We start from the raw sequence: 17716 nt of genomic DNA, 5'->3' as shown, positions 1-17716 counted from the left end.
TTTCTATTGTTAGTGTAGTTTTATCTACAAACGTAGAATATAGTTTTTGAAATGTTTTTATCTTGTTACGCCAAAGAAGTATAACTAAGTACACACACGTTTTTTTTTTAAATTGTGAATGGTGTACGGAAAGCAAGCAACAGAAAGAAAAGAAATTAAGCAGCCTATTCAATTTATTGTAGTAGTGAAGGCGTATTTCTACGTTATAAGACAAAGCCTATTGCCGTAATAGAGAAGGGAAATCAATGAAAATATCTTTGCGTTTAGTGTCAATGTAATACTGACCTTGGTGGTACGTCACAAGGTCGACAATCGAACAAGGTTGCGCTGTAGCTCTTCCGTTTGTATTGTGCAAACTAAATAAATTGTTATATGTCTTTGTGAATCCAAGATCGTCCAAAATTATGTTGAATTATGCGCATTTAACATTCGCTCGGACGGTGAAGGAAAAGATCGCGAGGAAACCGGCTTGCCTTAGACCAGAGCTCCCCAAACTTTTTTGTGTCGTAGACCCCTTGCCATGTTTTTCCGAATTGGGTAGACCCCCTACTTACCTGATATTGATTTCCTGTAAAGGCCGATTTACATTATCTTAGTGTTTAGGAGAGTGCTTTAGGATAGTACTTTAGTTGAAACATGTAAACGCTACGCTAAAGAACTTGCCTTTCAAGTTGTACTAAAGCACTCTCCTAAACACTAAGATAATGTAAATCGGCCTTAAGTTTCTGTTGTGAAGTTTAGTGTTAAAAACTTAAAGTAAAAACACATGTTAGTTTATACATTTATTAATTGAATTTAAATTAAAACTACTCAAAATAAATTTATATTATTTTACACAATTTTATAAACATATATAATAATTTTTTTACTTCATAGGTACTTTTATAAATAATGTACTATCAGTGTATGTGTTGAGATCCACTATCGTGGAGCCCCATTTTCATTTCATGGACTCCCAAATTTTTTTCGCTGACGTATGGGTCGATATAGACCACTTTGGGAATCACTGCCTCAGACCCAAAAAGCCGACGGCGTAAGCACTACTTGCCTATTAGACAAATGATCATGAAACAGATACATATCTTCGGCCCATACCTAAAAATATAAAGAGGCCAAAAGTCCTACTTTCATAATAGTTTTAATTAAATTAATTGATGTCGCTTTTACTGTCATAAATATACTACAATTGCGAGTAATAGAGAATATTACACAATCAATGAAATGGCCGCTTTCACGAGCTTTCCAATGACCTGGCTTGACCTGTTTAATACCTGTCAAGTTCGGACAGGTCAACTAAAGTCGAAAAAGTTTATGGTGAATATGTTACGCTCACACGGGTGACCTTGAGAAATCGTTTATATACTATGACTATTTATCTATTTACACTTCGTTGCCATAATAAACAAAAACATACATATAAAAAACAAAAAAAAAGCAGGTTACATAAGGGAGCGTTTAAGTATTATTCACGCAATTTGATTATTGACCCCTCCCCCCCCCCATGTAACGCGCCGTAACGTTTTTCTGTATTCAAGTTTCGTGACCATCTAGTGACGCTTTATACCTAAAAGTTAATATTATGTGGTGTAAAGTACTGGAAAGTCGAAAATAATATTAACAATAACGCTTAATTCAATCCCCGCCCCGCATCGTAACGTTTACAAAAGGACCCCCACCCCAAACTCGTTACGTAATACTTCAAGTATTTGTAAGTTAATAGGCAAGCGATTTCTTCCAGACAACGCTGATATGGAACAATAAAAAAAGAAACACCTACAGCGAGTAAAGTAAAAGAAGTGCATAATTATCATGTAACTATAACTAAAGTAAATAAAGTAAAATATAAATCATAATATGTATAAACAAAAATATAAAAGCTAATCGAAACGTTAATTGAGTCACAATTAATATATATAAATATAGGTAATTACGAGGCAGAAGCAAAATGATCAAAAAGAAGATTTTTAAACAAATTTAGAGACTGAGCTCGTCTGATATCTATTGGTAAGGAATTCCATAGCAGGATACTTTGCACAGTAAAGGAGGAGTGAAATAATTAAGTTTTTGACGTGATAACGTCTTTAAAATCGTTTTAGTCGGGTGACATGTTCAGAAACTTGTGTCACACCAAAACCTCACGAGCGCGATCGCAGGTATAACGAGAGAGAGACGGACCGATCTCCCGTCTCATCTCGAGCGCTGCCAGTCATTCCGTGAATGTATGAAGAAAAATGTATATCATAGTCGAATAACTTGTCATTTTACACCCGAAATTTATCATCAAAAGTGTGAATAAAACGATAGATGTAATTTAAAATTTGAAAAAATTGTTATCTTCATTAATTCCTTACTTCCCAAAAACTTATATCACCAATAAGACGTTATCACGTAAACATCTCGATCGTAAACCTACTTTACAAACAACCAATATTTTTATGAGTAGGAGTATCAAGAATTCTTTGACTATTCGAGTTGATACGATTTGCTGTGGATGTTTTTGTTTAAAAATCATAATATCGTAGCTTCCTTCAGAACCGTTGATCGGTACCCCTTCACGGGTAAAAAAAACTCCCATATAAAGCCGGCTTTTCCCCCTTGTAACGCGTAGATTTCTCAAGTCCAATTGTGTAAAATTAAACGAAATAACTTTATTAAATTCGTGTGTCTACTTTTTGAATTGTTTAAAAAAACGGTTGTACGAGAATACTCCTACAAAGCGATTTCCTATAACGCGGTCCGGATCCAAGTAATTGTTAATAACACACATTTCAGATGTATTATAATATAAATTATTAGTATCGCATACTTTATTTATTCTCATTCGCATCGATTACAAAGATTTATAAATTATTTCCATAGCTTCCTAGTTTTTTCCATATATATTAAAGAAACCAGGTAGAATAATGAAGGACAGTGGTTTTTGTGCGCACGCGCAGCAACAAAATGACGCAAGCCGGTGACGTCACAACATGGCCGATTAGCTTTGTTCTGTAAGTTGGAAGGCTATTGTTATGGCGTAGTTTTCTCACTTCGTCTGTATTGTTCAAGTAGATAGTAGGAGTAGTCTAACTTATGCATAGAAACTAAAGTCCTCTCTTTCTGTCAAATTGTGTTTACGCTGGGATGAAAAGAGATAGTACGTAAATACGATTCAACAATACCTATTTATTATGTTTGAATAAAAGAGGATAAACTTATAACAGCAGTATTATAGAATTTAAAACGACTTCACTTGGTCAAAAGTCTATGGTCCATGCGAGAATTAAATTTAAATATATTTAATAGATAGAATTTTTTTGAAGTTATACTTTTTTTGGTTCGTTAGGGAAAAATGATGAGAGTAAATCTTTACCATGCGCCCGCACACCGTAACAAAAATCCGGCACCCTAAACTTAGCAGTATAGTCAACATATTAGTTTTTTCTATTGTTAGTGTCGTTTTTTGTACGAACGTAGAAACACGCATTTTTTTAATATAGAATTTGATATGATTATCCAATATACAGTTACCTCCAAGAGCGATACAACGATTATAGTGGTCAAACAATTTTTCGATACCTTTTTTATAGTACGATTTGTCTTAAGCCTCAAAATAGGCTTCATAGGCACAAAGACCTCTTCATTAGCACAAAATTTCTCAGCAAGCATTCTCTTGTGGGCTGAGAACAGGAAAAACTGAGGGCCAAATCTGGTGAATACTTGTTTAAGGTCGTTTTTTTTAATATAAGTTATAGCAAATTGGCAACATTTTGCTTGCAACAAAGTAAATGTAGTTTAAAAAACCCAATGACATCTGTGCATCTGAGTTCTGACTTATTTGCTGTGAATGATAAATGCGATAGTACACGCCCATATCGACGGATGCTCGGCTTAATATATAATAGTCATATGCGTGTGTACTAAACCTAGCGAATGATAATTTTATTTGAAACTAGCTGGCCTGGCGAACATCGTACCGCCTAACAGTCGATTCTTTATTTTTTTTAAATACTTATTCTGCTATTCGGGACACCGGTCTAGCTAGTAAGATAAAAAAAAGAAAGTTGATAATACAACAAATACATTATGTCAAAAAATTAAAATTTACCTTCTCGGAACCCCTCCACTAACACTTGAACTTTATGCTATGGTATTAAAATTCAAATTGCCTTTAAATATTATTACGAATATTTTGTATGGGAATAAAAGAAAAAAAATAGAAAAGTGTTGTTTTTAGACTTTTTCACTAATTTTTTTAAATTTTTCTCTCCGTAAGAACCATCCTCGTACTTCAAGGAATATTATAAAAAGAATTGGCCAAATTGGTCCAGGCGTTGTTGAGTTATGCGCTTACCAACACATTTTGCGATTCATTTTTATATTATAGATTGACTTAACACAAGTGGCAATAGTGAACATGAGGTTCACGATTGCTTTCTTGCATTGTTAACTAGCTGCTGTGGTCTCTGGTAGAATGACCAGCGCTGTGGAACGTTCTGCTCTTCAGCATTATACTGAGCCAGGGTCAATTACTGCCACAACACGCATTACACACTTGAAACGAACCGAATGGGAAAAGGGGATTTTTATATTTTTTATAATATCTCATTATATTTTTTTATTTAATTTTTTCTTTGGTTATTATTATTTTGTGTGGTTATGTGTGTGTGTGTGTATGTTTGTTAGTAATAAATGTTATGTCTATGTCTACTATTGTAACAGCAGTCAGGTCTTCTTGACTTGATAAGCTATCGCGGAATATGCTTAAAACGAGTATTAAGAATCTCCATAGCGCTAAATCTCCCGCATCATGACCACACCCCACATACACACCCTCACGTACATACACTCACTTTCACACCATCAAACAACACAATCGAATTAGGTATTTCATAATTTTTATTGATTTTTTCAGTTTATACGTGTTTGAACCTTTATGTATAATATATTCCATCTTTGGCTATGATTTGGTAAAATTGATGTTTGCATATAATTTATGTTTGCTGTTGGATTATGAAATAAACAAATAAAAACAGAGTCAAAAACAATTTTTTTATGCGAAACTATATTCTAAGGTTTCCTATGAGTCAATCGATAAATAGCTATTAATAAAGCTTTTGATAGCGTGACGCATCTCAATTTCTTCACATACTGAAACGATTCATCCAGTTTTACATTATTATATTCAACCTTTACTTTCCAGCGATGCAAGCAGTGCGGGTAGTCCGAAAGAGGCGTGCGTGGCCAACTCCCCACCACCACACCAGCATCCGGCTCCAGCCAAGAGGCAGCAGCACCATCCACACCCACATCACGATCAGAGGCGACTTAGCGTTGGTGAGTATTCACGAAAGAAGACAAGAAAATATTTGAATGTACTCCTAAAATTTGAAGACCACAGAATCTTGCTGAAATTTCCTCAACTAGCGAAGAAGTAAAAGCGAAGCTAGCGAAGATAAGAGTAGCCTATATTTTATAGAGAGGAGTGTGAAAAGAAACGTTTGAAAGCGTGAACGTTATAGCGTTAGTATCTTAGATATAGGATCGCCTTTCCATGTTTTTTGAAGGCAGAAGTTTGAGATAACGTAAACGCTGTGAATTTTGACCACGAATGGACTGGTGTGCAGCAAGGTAGTGTTTTTCAAGTCGATTTATTATATTGAGACTACCATGGCAGGAAATATTATAGCTGACCCGGCAAAACGTTTAGTTTTGCCTTGTATATTATTTATAGGAAACATTTTTTTAGTTAAATAAAAATAACTAGCTACAATAATTAAAAATAGGGGTTGATTGTAGAGGAGTGAAAATTAGGAGTTGTATGTATTTTTTTATGTTGTATCACAAAAAATTAAAACAAACAAAATTTTGGAGTGGCCAACCCTTACGACTTAGGTGTTTGAAAGATAGATAGTAGCCGATTCTCAAATTGACTAAATATGCATAAAAAAATTTATAAGAATCGGTAGAGCCGTTTCGGAGGAGTATGGGAACGAACATATCTCATCATATCAGAGTATCCTCGATGGCTATACCGCTGAGCTCCTGGTAGAATGCGAAAGTGATCCCCGAGGGCCTCTCTGAGACTTACTAATGGAGATGGGTATGGGTTTTTAGCGGGTATAGCTCACCCGAGTCTGCCTGAGTGGATTCCCACATACTCTTGTCACATTTAGTGCGGGGGAAATTCCTTGGTAAAAAAGCGCTTGCATCGCAACCTTGTCATCGCGCCGTACAAAAAATCAACATTGAATTGGGGATCGCAATCTTAATCAATCAATTCTATTGGGTACCGGCACAGGGTCAGGGTCTCAAACAAGGTCATTATGATCTATAAAAAATTGAAGCTGGTATTTGAAATTTGGGGCCGTTCAAGTATTACGTAAGCAGATTTACTGCAAATCCCCCCCTTCCTCTAGTCAGCAAAAGTAAGCAAAGCTCTCAAAAATAATAGTTCATAAACGTATCAATTTTTAGTAGAAATCCTCGAAAATGCATTTCGTTTACAAGCATAGACAATGTGTGGGTAATATGTGTAAAAAGTAAATCATTGTTGACGTTATCACCAAAAGATCCCTATAGTGCTTAATAATACTTGAATGGCCCCTTTTTGATGATGCTCTGCCAACTTACACCAATGAAGCAATCCTGCTCCTAGTAGAATGCCTTGGACGACCCACATCGGCCCGAACCATACGTAGGAAATAGTTTTGAGTGACTAAAACTATTTCCTATGTATGGTAATCTATTGCCATTTCACTTACACAATCAGAAACTGGACCAGCAAGTGCTATCACTAACCCAGATAGGTTACGTAAAGTGTTGCGTTGAGGCGAAAGTTTTTGGTCGTGCTGCTGGCTCGCTCGCACGTATAGAATCTGTCGGTGTGCGAGAGAGATGGTAGTTTGGTTTTGTAATCGTTTTGAAAGCTTGAGTCTTATGGGGGTTACATGCAATGTGATCATTTGAAAAGAGAGTTTTAATATTGTCCTTGAAGAAATGTAGTGCCGTATTTTGCACACAGGCTTAAGACTGAGAAGTGAGCAGGCAAGTGGGCAGTATATGTTAATAGCATTCGTGATACCACTGCTCATGCCGCTACCATTGCGAGTTGTTCGGTATAGAGTAAAGAGCTGAGTGATATCGCAACAAGAAGTATTTAGGGTAATGCGTTCGAAGTACTTGGTTGTAAATGGGCTAGGCCATTTGAATGTTTAGAAATGTAATTATACACCCAAGTAAAGGGGTGATTGTAAATGCGGGTTTAAAAGGTCGGAAACGTACTCGCGAGATCTTCCCATTTAAATGTCCAAAACTTTTTTTAAACTTTTACAACTAATAATCATATTAAGAAATGTTAACTAACCTATTTTTGTATGTATTCATAAAGCTCTAAATAAATAATTAACGCCTTCACAAAATTTCAAGCAATTTTAATATTTATAAAAAAGTATTTGCAGTACAGGCAGTGGTCAGTACCAACTATGGGCTTGATAAACTTGTCGCTAACCGCTACTACGCAAATTTAATTAAATAATTGTATTGCGCAGAATCACTGGTGCTATTTATATACAAATATTTGACTTTTTTTTTTATAATAGGAAAGCAGTTTAACCAAACTACTCTATCTAACAAATTATGACTATTGACCACTTCCCGACCTCCAACTATTCAAAGAGACATGCAGTGGTTTGGTTAACGTTACAGCATTGGTACTCTGTAACTTGTTGTTTTGAGTTCTGCACCATCAGCGTCACGTCATCATGGATACAAAACAGCCTCCGCCAGGATGCGTCTGTATAGGTGTAGTCCGCCCCGAAGATTACGAAAAGTCTGTTGTCCTAATAAAACATATTTGGGGATAACGTGAATTAGCTAATGGAATGCTCCGGTTGATGCTGGATAGAATTTCTAGACAATCATGAATTTATTGACAACTATTTACAAAATTGCTGAAGAACTCCCGAGACTTTTTCATCCCAGTGTTTTTATATAAGATTTAATTTAACTATTTTTAATTTAACATTCGCTCGAACGGTGAAGGAGAACAGCGTGAGGAAACCGGCTTGCCTTAGACCCAAAAAATTGACAGCGTGTGTCAGGCACAGGAGGCTGATCACCTTCTTGCCTATTAGATTGACATATCATGAAACAAATACAGAAATCTGAGGCCCTGATTGATTATATTTTTAAATTTATTTGAATCTGTAGTACTCGCATTAAGGCAATATTACATTGATATATATCATCCACAGAAGTGCGCGTGAGTCCCGGCGCAGCTGGAACGTCAGCTGAGTCTCCACACATACACCATCCGCCTCATCACCAGCCTCACCATCATCATAATATGGTTAGTAACAACTCTAATCTACTATATAAAAATAAGTCGGGTTTTCCTTCCTGACGCTATAACTCCAGAACGCACGAACCGATTTCCACGGTTTTGCATTCGTTGGAAAGGTCTCGGGCTAAGAAAAATATTTATAGCAAAGAAAATTCAACAGAAAAGCGGGATCACCAAACGAAATGTTACATAAAACAAAGCCATCTGGTGGCGAAACGGAGTTCGCCGAGTTTGCTAGTATTTAAATATAAATAACCTTTATTCAAGTACTATAATTTAAGTTACATTAAGTATCTGACAGTCGTGAAACGCAACAATAGTGTTTATCCTACCAATAAGTAATAAATAGCTAATTTAGAACTTATGTAGAACTTATCCGTACATTGTGAAACAGACCCTTAGTTTATGTTATTATTATATTTAATACGCGAGTATTCCAATCCAACTAATCTTTCTCCATTCTTTTATTACATCTTCCCAGGTTTCTGGTTTTCTTCTTTTTGCCCACTGGGCCATTCCAAATAGGACTTTTTTGACCCATCGGCCACCTGAAACGCGGGCAGTGGGGCCCATTTTGACTTTAATTTCTTTACCACGTGCGTTACCACATCTGTAATTTTTGTTTTTTTAAGATAAGTTTATTACACGAATATTTACAGATAGAAAATTTTATTTTACTGTCTGTATACAGTAATACTCCATCGTATTTAATTTATTTTAATATACAGCTAAATTATCAGCGGATAAAGTCGTTTTGAGATAATAATCCATTTGAGGAAGTATGTTTTATGCTACGACCGAATTATGCGGGAAGACCGCACGGCACAGCTGGTTTATTTATTTATTTTTATTTCCTTATTTTTACAGTAACTTCATACTAATACAATAGAAAACTTATTTATATAAAAATGAAACTAAAAACAAAACAAGAATACATCGTCAGGCGTTAAACACCGTACTGGCCGACCACCGTGCTATTATTTTTGCCTGCTTAAGCTACATGCCCGTGCCTATTACGCCCACACAGGGACGTACTTGCAAACAAATTAATTACAAAACATTACATGACGAATTAAAAAAGGTTAATTGGTTCGAAACAAACACAATGAATTCTCCCAGAGAAATATATAATTTTATTCGGCTTTCCTTCGAAAACGCTAACAAAAAAGCGACATGTGAAATCTCAAAAAAATACCAAAGCTATCCCAAAAAGATTAAGATACCTTGGATAGATGACAAAGTTAATAGCCTCTGCGACAAACGTAATAAATTATTTCAACAATGGAAGTCCTCACAGGATCCCGAAATTAGGCTTCAATATAATAGTATCAGAAATAAAATACACAAAATTATAGAAATAAAACGAAACAATTACTACAACAATCAAATATCAGAACACTTTAGGAACTCAAGAAAAGTTTATCAAATATTGAATCAAATGCTAGGACGAAGGACGCTGTCTATCGATGAGGCTATCGCGAAAGCTTTCGACTCGCAAGGTATCTCGGTTAAACAACTAGCTGATAACTTTGCCCTACATTTCAGCACTGCTGTTGGAAAAAGTGTCGTTGACTGTGATACAAAATTAGCAATCACGGACATTATGTGTGACCATACGAAACAAAGCATACGATTCAAATACGCGACCGAAGAACAAATTAATAAAATTATACAAACTCTAAATGCTCGGAAAACTCCGGGCCTTGATAGCATAAAAGTATCTGACCTAAAGTTAATAAAAAACGAAGTTTCTCCTGCAATAAAAAATTTAATTAACCAAAGTATTAAATACGGGCTTTATCCTAACGAATTAAAACAAGGGTGTGTAAGACCTGTCTTTAAAAAAGGAAAGAAAGATGATTATGCCAACTACCGTCCTATAACGATACTATCTTCTATAAACAAGATAGTAGAGAAATATATTGGGGAACAAATTAAATCTTTTTTTAACCGACATGACATAATATATAAGAACCAATTCGGGTTTCAAGCAGGCAAAAATACCTCGGGGCTGCTATCGCGTTTCACGGACGAAGTAAATAATAACCTTGATCTTCAAAAATATACTCTTGCTTTGTTCATCGATTTTTCCCGCGCTTTTGACACTTTGGATCATAAACAACTTGAGGATAGACTTAATCATGTAGGAATCCAGGGGCCACTAGGCACTTGGTGTTCAAATTATTTAAAAAATCGTACTTATGTAGTGAAAATAAACAATACCCACAGCGAAGTGGTTTCAGTATCAGAAGGCACCGCCCAAGGCTCGGTCCTCGGGCCTCTCCATTTTTTGACGTACGTAAATCAAATGCATAACCAAGTAGAACACTCCACTTGTTACCAGTTTGCAGATGATACGTGTTTGTTAGTTGGAGATAGGGACCCTCATAAAGCTATTGAAAGGTTACAATCAGATTTTAACAACATACTAAAGTGGTGCCATGATGCTAAACTAGTACTTAATATTGAAAAAACAAAACTACTTATCATACAATCCAATTCCTTAAAAGAAGCCACTGGTGTAGCATTGGTGGCTCACGATCACGCTTGTCTTCACAAATCAACAGTGTGCAAGTGCCCTTCTATACAAATAGTTGATAAACAAAAATATCTTGGATTAATTATAGACAAAAACATGCATTGGAAACAACACATAGAATACGTCTGCGATAAGCTACGACAGTTTTTGGCACAAATAACAATACTCAAAAAGCGTATCCCATTTAAAACCAAACTTTCTCTTTACAACGCGCTTTGCGAGTCAGTCATCAATTACGGTTTAAGTAGCTACGGTAGAACTTACCCAACGTATCTCAACCAAATATATAACCTCCAAATGCGAATCCTCAAACACGTTGTCTCGAGAAATGTGCTCGACTCATATAAAAATGAAGAAAGAGGAATTTTCAAACATTGCAAAATATTGCCTATATCAGAAAAAGTTAATAAATGTCTTCTAGTCGAGCATTTTTTTCGAGATGACATAAAAAAACGAGTGGAGCATGACGTTCAGACCCGAGCGGTAACGCAAGTTCGGCTCTGTACATCGAGAGCAAACAACGTATATGGCGAGAGAACGTTGAGGTATTTGTTACCGCGGCTAATAAATGGTCTACCAAATAACATATTAGATTGCCTAACGCCAACCAACATAAACAGCAAATTAAAAAACTACTTTTATATGCATTTGTCGCGCTCCTAAACAAGACTGCTATGGTTACATTGATACAAACCACAGCGGTTTTCAAATGTAACTTATTATTATTGTATTATATTTTTTTGTAAAATAAAGAAAATTAAAAAAAAAAAAAAAAAAAACATAAAGCCTAAACCTTTTTATAACTAGCAGACCAGGCCACGCGTTGCTGAGGCTAAGGTTTTTGTTATATTACATAGTACTAAACTATTCAAGGGAACCGGTAGGAGAATACCAGTCTAGGGGACCACCATGCTTCTTTAGTGGTTATGCCATTAAATTGTTGTTTATGTGAAACGTGGATACTGTCAACACAGCGCCATCTGTTAGAATTGAGACTATCAAATAAACAAATATTTTGCAATAAAATAATATTGCGGCTATAAATTGAGATGTAAGCTATCCTATCTTTTAAGTTGGATCAAACTACATACGGTGTGCAAATTTGATCAATATCGGTTTGGTAGTTTAGGAGTCCATAGCGGACAAACAACGTGACATTGAGTACTCTCATTTTATGATTTCAGGACACGAATCCGCTGGAAGGCCCCGTAGAGTCTATCGTCAGTGGGGCAGGATCATCTGATGGTGAATTGTCTAGTAAAGCAGGAGACAGTCCCAGTAGGAAACGAAGGCGGATATGCAGACATATATCATCGGGTAAAAATATGTTATAAAACACTAAACTTGAGTCGCATGGGTGATTCTGTGCCTTGGATAGTAATTATATGCACTTTTCAAACACTTTTCTGACCCGGAAGTCGCTATCTTTATTAGGTAAATTATGCATATAAACGTGGACGTTCAAGCCGCTGAACTTGTCATAATCTTAAGTCAATTAACACAGTCAAATATTAGCACACCTGACACAAGAATTTCTTCTTTAAATAGGAGCCAATTCTTCAACGATACTGAAACAGTTCTTAGACTCAATCCCAAATGTCTCCCAGATCATTTGTCTTGTTCGTTGACATACTTGAAGACTCTGGCTTGAAGTCTTTGAAGACAATATTTTACGATCTAATCTAGGAATCCTAATAGAATTTTCGGTCATTATTTATTATAAAAAGAACGATATTACTTTCTTTCTTTTAAAATTCCATCTCCATATGCGACAAGACACACAAAATTGTTCCATGTACCTCGTACGAACTCGAATTACCTGCATAATTCACCAATGTTTCGGGTTTTATCTAACTATGACACTAATTATGAGGATATTGATATTTTCCACCTCACCAAAGAACATGTGAGAAAATATTTGAAGGGGCGGGAAGACTCGAATTTTGTTTAGGTTGTATTTAGTATTATTTATTGTTTTAAATATTAATTTTCAGTTTTCTGTGTATAGTTTTGTCTATTGATGCGCTTATTTGTTTCATTTTTCGTATATAATATTGTTTATCTATGTAATCTGTTTTGGCTTTTTGTACTGTCTAAGTGTTTGTTTTGTAATATTATGTATGTTAGCTGTAAGATTACTTATAATTAAATAAATAAATAAATTACAGGTGAAAGTAACGTGTCAGTGCCAACGCCGACTGTCGAAAGACGGACGCCCAGACATCATTATCAACCGAGGTAATTTTTAATTTATCTCGATACTTAAATTAGCTTTAAGTAATACAGCGCTAAAGGTCTCGTCTTTGTTTCGTTAAGAAGTGTTCAAAATTGTTGTGTAATACTGCTGTTTCAAGGTATAAGTTATACTTATTATGAAGCAATGTCTACCTGAAATTAAATTTTTGTTAATTCTGGCTCGAAGGACCAAAATAAGTTAATATTTCGAGGTTAATGTTCTGTCTTGTTATTGTGTACTGAAATACAAAAGTTCATTAGAATTTTACTATGTTCCTACCTTGTGCGATTACACTATCGATATACATATGTTTTATTGTTTTTTTTTAGGCACAATGCCGATTTGGTTTTAATAATTCAGTATGAATTATATAGATATTTTTTTAAACTATATGTCTATATGACTATGCCAGATTGGAATTCTAGTGCTGCACAAGTTTTCCTTCCAAAAAAAATGATAATTGTTACTTTAAATTAACGAATAGTTCAGAACTCCTTAATTAAAAGGACGTAAGTTATGATTTAGTTTTCAATTCAGTTCGAAACTATTTGCCCAAAATCCGAAATCTTAGAGTAAAATCATGATGATTTAAATCAAGATAGTCCTATTTAAGGAACAGTCCAAGTTTCATAAAAATCGGATCAAATAATGAAAATAAAATTAGCCTTAATTCAAGTACATAATCAGGATTACATTAAGTCCATGTCATTATGTTAACATTAGTGTATGACCTCCGGTGTTAAGGCCTCCTCCAAATTCTTCCACATGCCTCTCATCCTCGCCACCATTTTCAACCCTTCCCGGTTATGCCTTTTATTCCTCCGGTTCAGATAAAATAAGTACATAATTTCGATAGGCATTTAAAGTTATACTTATATGTATGTATTCTAGACGTCGCGTACGCTACATGAGCGGCGGCAACGGCGGTGTGTGTACACACCAGCGACTGATGGAGCATACGCCCCACCCTCCGCACCCGCCTCACCCCGCGCATCTGCCGCACCCTGGCCCGTTGCTACTGGATATTAACCAGGTGATACTCAAGTTCTGATTATTTAGTTGAAATGTTTGGTTGTTTTTATTTCAGCGTCATCTATCGTATCGTCTATTATGTTCGAATCAAAGAATGTGTTTGTGTTTCATTGCATTTATCGAGGTCCAAATTATTACCTGAGGTACGGTTGGAGCGTGTTTCAAACAAATTTAATCGATTCGACACAGAAATAGCGTACCAATTCCTACAAGGCCACGATCGCACTCGCGAGTCCTCTATTATTACTTGATTACTAATTACTTGATTCCAGATGTCCCTTCGTGGCGCGCGGTTAAACGCGCTCGGAGGGGGCGTGGCGTGGCCTCACCACGCTCATCCACACCCACATCCACATCCACACCCACACCCGCACGCGCACGCGCATGCGCATCCCCACGCGCACGCACACAGGGATCACCCGCAGAGGACTCAGGTAAATATCAGGTTAAACGGTTGCGGATTTTCATCGCGTCAGTCCACAACTGGAGTTCCTCTTTTATTTTTATCACGTTCTTCGAACATAATAGGACCAAATACTTGAAAAATGTCTGTACTTGTTGTATAACGAATGGAAGAGTTGCGGTAAAAAATTGCAGAACATCCCTTTGTAATTTCCTGTTGATCTGGGAACTTGGTATCAAATTTTAGTACGGATAGTTTTGTTACAAAAAATGTATTTATAGAGTTAGGTTTTGTAATGTTTGCTTACATATGAACAGCATTGTTACAGCATTCGTTTCTTTATTACTGTGTTTGATAGTTTTGGATATCAAAACATGAGTTACACATCAGACAAAACACTGAAACTTTATTTTTAATCAGTTTTTGTTAAATAATATGACGATATTTCTAGTCTTGCCAGTATACAAAGTTTTGTTTTTCTACAATAATAATCATGATATGAATGCATATGAATGCATATGATTTAGCATAAGCTTTTTTTTGTTTTGTAGGAAATTTTATCGATTAAAATTGTATGTCCCAAATGAATTGTTAATCTGGGCATAGCATACGGGGTCTAAAATATTTAGGTACTGTAAGATGATAAATATAAACAGGTAGATGATTTTTTTAGGTTTAAGTTTGTTGACGTGGTACGACTTAATATATTCAATTTGTCTATTTAACTATCTATAATCGTTTAAACTAAAAACAAAATAGATTTTAAACGAAGTCTAAAGTCGCATCACGTCCCCGTTGTGGTTAGTTGGTCTACAATCGCTCGCGTGTCGCGCGACTAACGCAGGTGGCGAGTATAGGTGCCGCCGAGATGTGGCCGGCCGTTCTGCCCGCGCTGCCCCACCCGCTCCGCTATCAGGTACCGAATTAGGGCCCAAACCCCACTTCCCACCCTTTGACTCCTCAGTGTTCGCTTGCCCGATGTCCCACGATCCCATATATCATTAAAGATATTCCTCATAAATTTGGAATCCACGATTCAGTTCGTCTCGTCGAGAGTTTTTCTAAATTGCCATCAGGCATATCTCATAATTATATGTTGTCAAACGGGCATGCGAATACGAAGCTTATTTAACTTAAGGGCGCCTGTGAAAGCATGATTCCATTAATCCGATTCGAAGTGTGATGTCGGCTAAGGGTGATTCGTGACGTACCGGCGCGTGCATGCCTCCATACATTGATTTGAAATCTCTAGTTGTACCCACAGCTTCAGTAGTTTCTAAATGCTTAAAGACCTACGTTGATGAGTCAAATAGATAGTTTTGGATGAAATGTTATTGGCTTTCCCATTGTAAGAGAGGCAATAATGTTTTTAGTAAAATGCAATTTAAAATTAATAGAGATTTTAGATCAATGCACTGATTCCATATTCTGCACCGCTATAATATCGTCTAGATATACGTAACGCGAGTGATGGTCTGCTGCAGCTTGTTTCCGCCGTTCAAGTCTCGATAGAGAGCATTTGCAATCTGTAACTAGTCTGCGTTGTTCCATCCTGTACAAAAAATAGTTTTTATTGTAATTAATTTTAACTTCGCTTGGTGGATTCTGTATTGACGATACTCTTTCTTTCGATCCATTAGTCGAAGCACTTTGTCGTGAGTCTGTTTTGTAGTTGCAATCGTTCTTCAATTGTTTCTAATATTGCTTTAGCTTTAATTAATAAGTATATTTCAGTCATTCGATGTCCTACAATGCTTGTATTTTTATGACACGTTTTTTATATATATATGAGGTTTTAACCACTTAAATCACGTCAGGGATGGTTGTGTTGTGTTTTGGTCCCACTTTTGTCCTGGTTAGCTTCCGGTTTATGGTGCATTGTTAAGCTTAGTTCATTCTTCAGGTTGCCTGCTATAGGTTAGAATATTCGCTGCAAAAATGCTGTATTAGTGTTATAATGATATTATGAGTTTTATGTTCTGTCATTAGTCCCCAACTGTGTTTTATTCTATTATTAATTTTTACCTGTATATCCACGACCCGGCGCAGTGTGCTGTACTTGTGCCTGAATCTTGTAGTTAATAAGATTTTCAAACATTATAATCCCCTGAAAAGTTGTGTTTCGGAGTTACGCTTCAAATTATATATTGCTTTTAATTCAATTCAGATAAAATTTAATATAAAACGTAACTTCTAAACATAAATTTTTCAAGGAATACCCGCTATTTTTGACTAACTTCTGTCTAGTTTCAGAACACGTATAATTTCGACCTACTAATATATATGCTAGCTATCTCACTCGCACGTAGGACTTAAGACACTTGGTGCGAATGAGATGGCGTTATACGTGGTACGAAATTTCGTGATTTGGACCTAGATATACATTTGTACTCATTCTAACGTTGTGCTATCTACACGGCACGATTTAGGTTAAAGTTAAGCAACCACTTAAGCTTTGTTTATGGTATAATCAATGTTGCGTTAGCTGGGTTCACAATTGTACGTCAAGCACCGAATGATATGCATGCCCAGATTTAATGCGTTAACGCGGCAGGGGAACTAAGTTATGTGTGCTTGTATTAAGCTTGCGGCGTCCGTTACTGTAGTACGGTACGCCTCTAAATCTGTGCATTTTAGTTTTTTGTTAGGGTGTGTACATTAGGATATTTTCTGTTCACAATTTGACAATTTATAGTGTTAAATAATATCATAAACTTATCTGACTCGTGGCGTCTAGTTTTGCTTTTGTCCAGCGTTTTTTGGCTTTTGTAAATACATAATTACCATCAGGTCAGATATGTTTATGACCTATATACGCTAAAACATAGGCATATTATTTTATATTATTATAAATATTCATAAGAATCTGTACACAGTTTTCCCCAACTCAAAAACGCACTGAAAGTGTCATCACATTAGGATTACGTTGTAGTTGCGTAGATTTGATATTTTTAAAATACTACAGCTTTTATACCACTGTTCACTCGATCTAGGCGTTAAATGCCGTAAGCTTTGCATACTATAACATAATAATCTTAAAATACTACACACAATAGAAGTTAAACTAGTAAACGCTCGGCTCTGATAGCTGCTTGGTTTATGGTTAAATGTGAATAAAATACTAAATTATCCTAATACTAATATTTATTTCGTTTCTCATGTCTCGTTGCACACAAACTACAG

At 35.9% G+C, this 17716-nt stretch overlaps 1 protein-coding gene across 1 annotated transcript in view; it reads left to right on the top strand.

Moving 5' to 3' along the window:
• Window positions 1–17716, top strand: part of LOC125058875 — a 64738-nt gene that overhangs the window by 31935 nt on the left and 15087 nt on the right. Inside the window, exons 12-17 of the mRNA XM_047663018.1 lie at window positions 5183–5316; window positions 8235–8329; window positions 12047–12179; window positions 13031–13100; window positions 13990–14131; window positions 14403–14564. Of these exons, the coding sequence (XP_047518974.1) occupies window positions 5183–5316; window positions 8235–8329; window positions 12047–12179; window positions 13031–13100; window positions 13990–14131; window positions 14403–14564 (736 nt within the window). The remainder of the gene's footprint in view (window positions 1–5182; window positions 5317–8234; window positions 8330–12046; window positions 12180–13030; window positions 13101–13989; window positions 14132–14402; window positions 14565–17716) is intronic.

The sequence above is a fragment of the Pieris napi genome, chromosome 18 (assembly GCF_905475465.1).
Source record: "Pieris napi chromosome 18, ilPieNapi1.2, whole genome shotgun sequence".
NCBI classification, from domain to species: domain Eukaryota; kingdom Metazoa; phylum Arthropoda; class Insecta; order Lepidoptera; family Pieridae; genus Pieris; species Pieris napi.
This window is presented reverse-complemented; position numbering and strand designations above follow the sequence as displayed.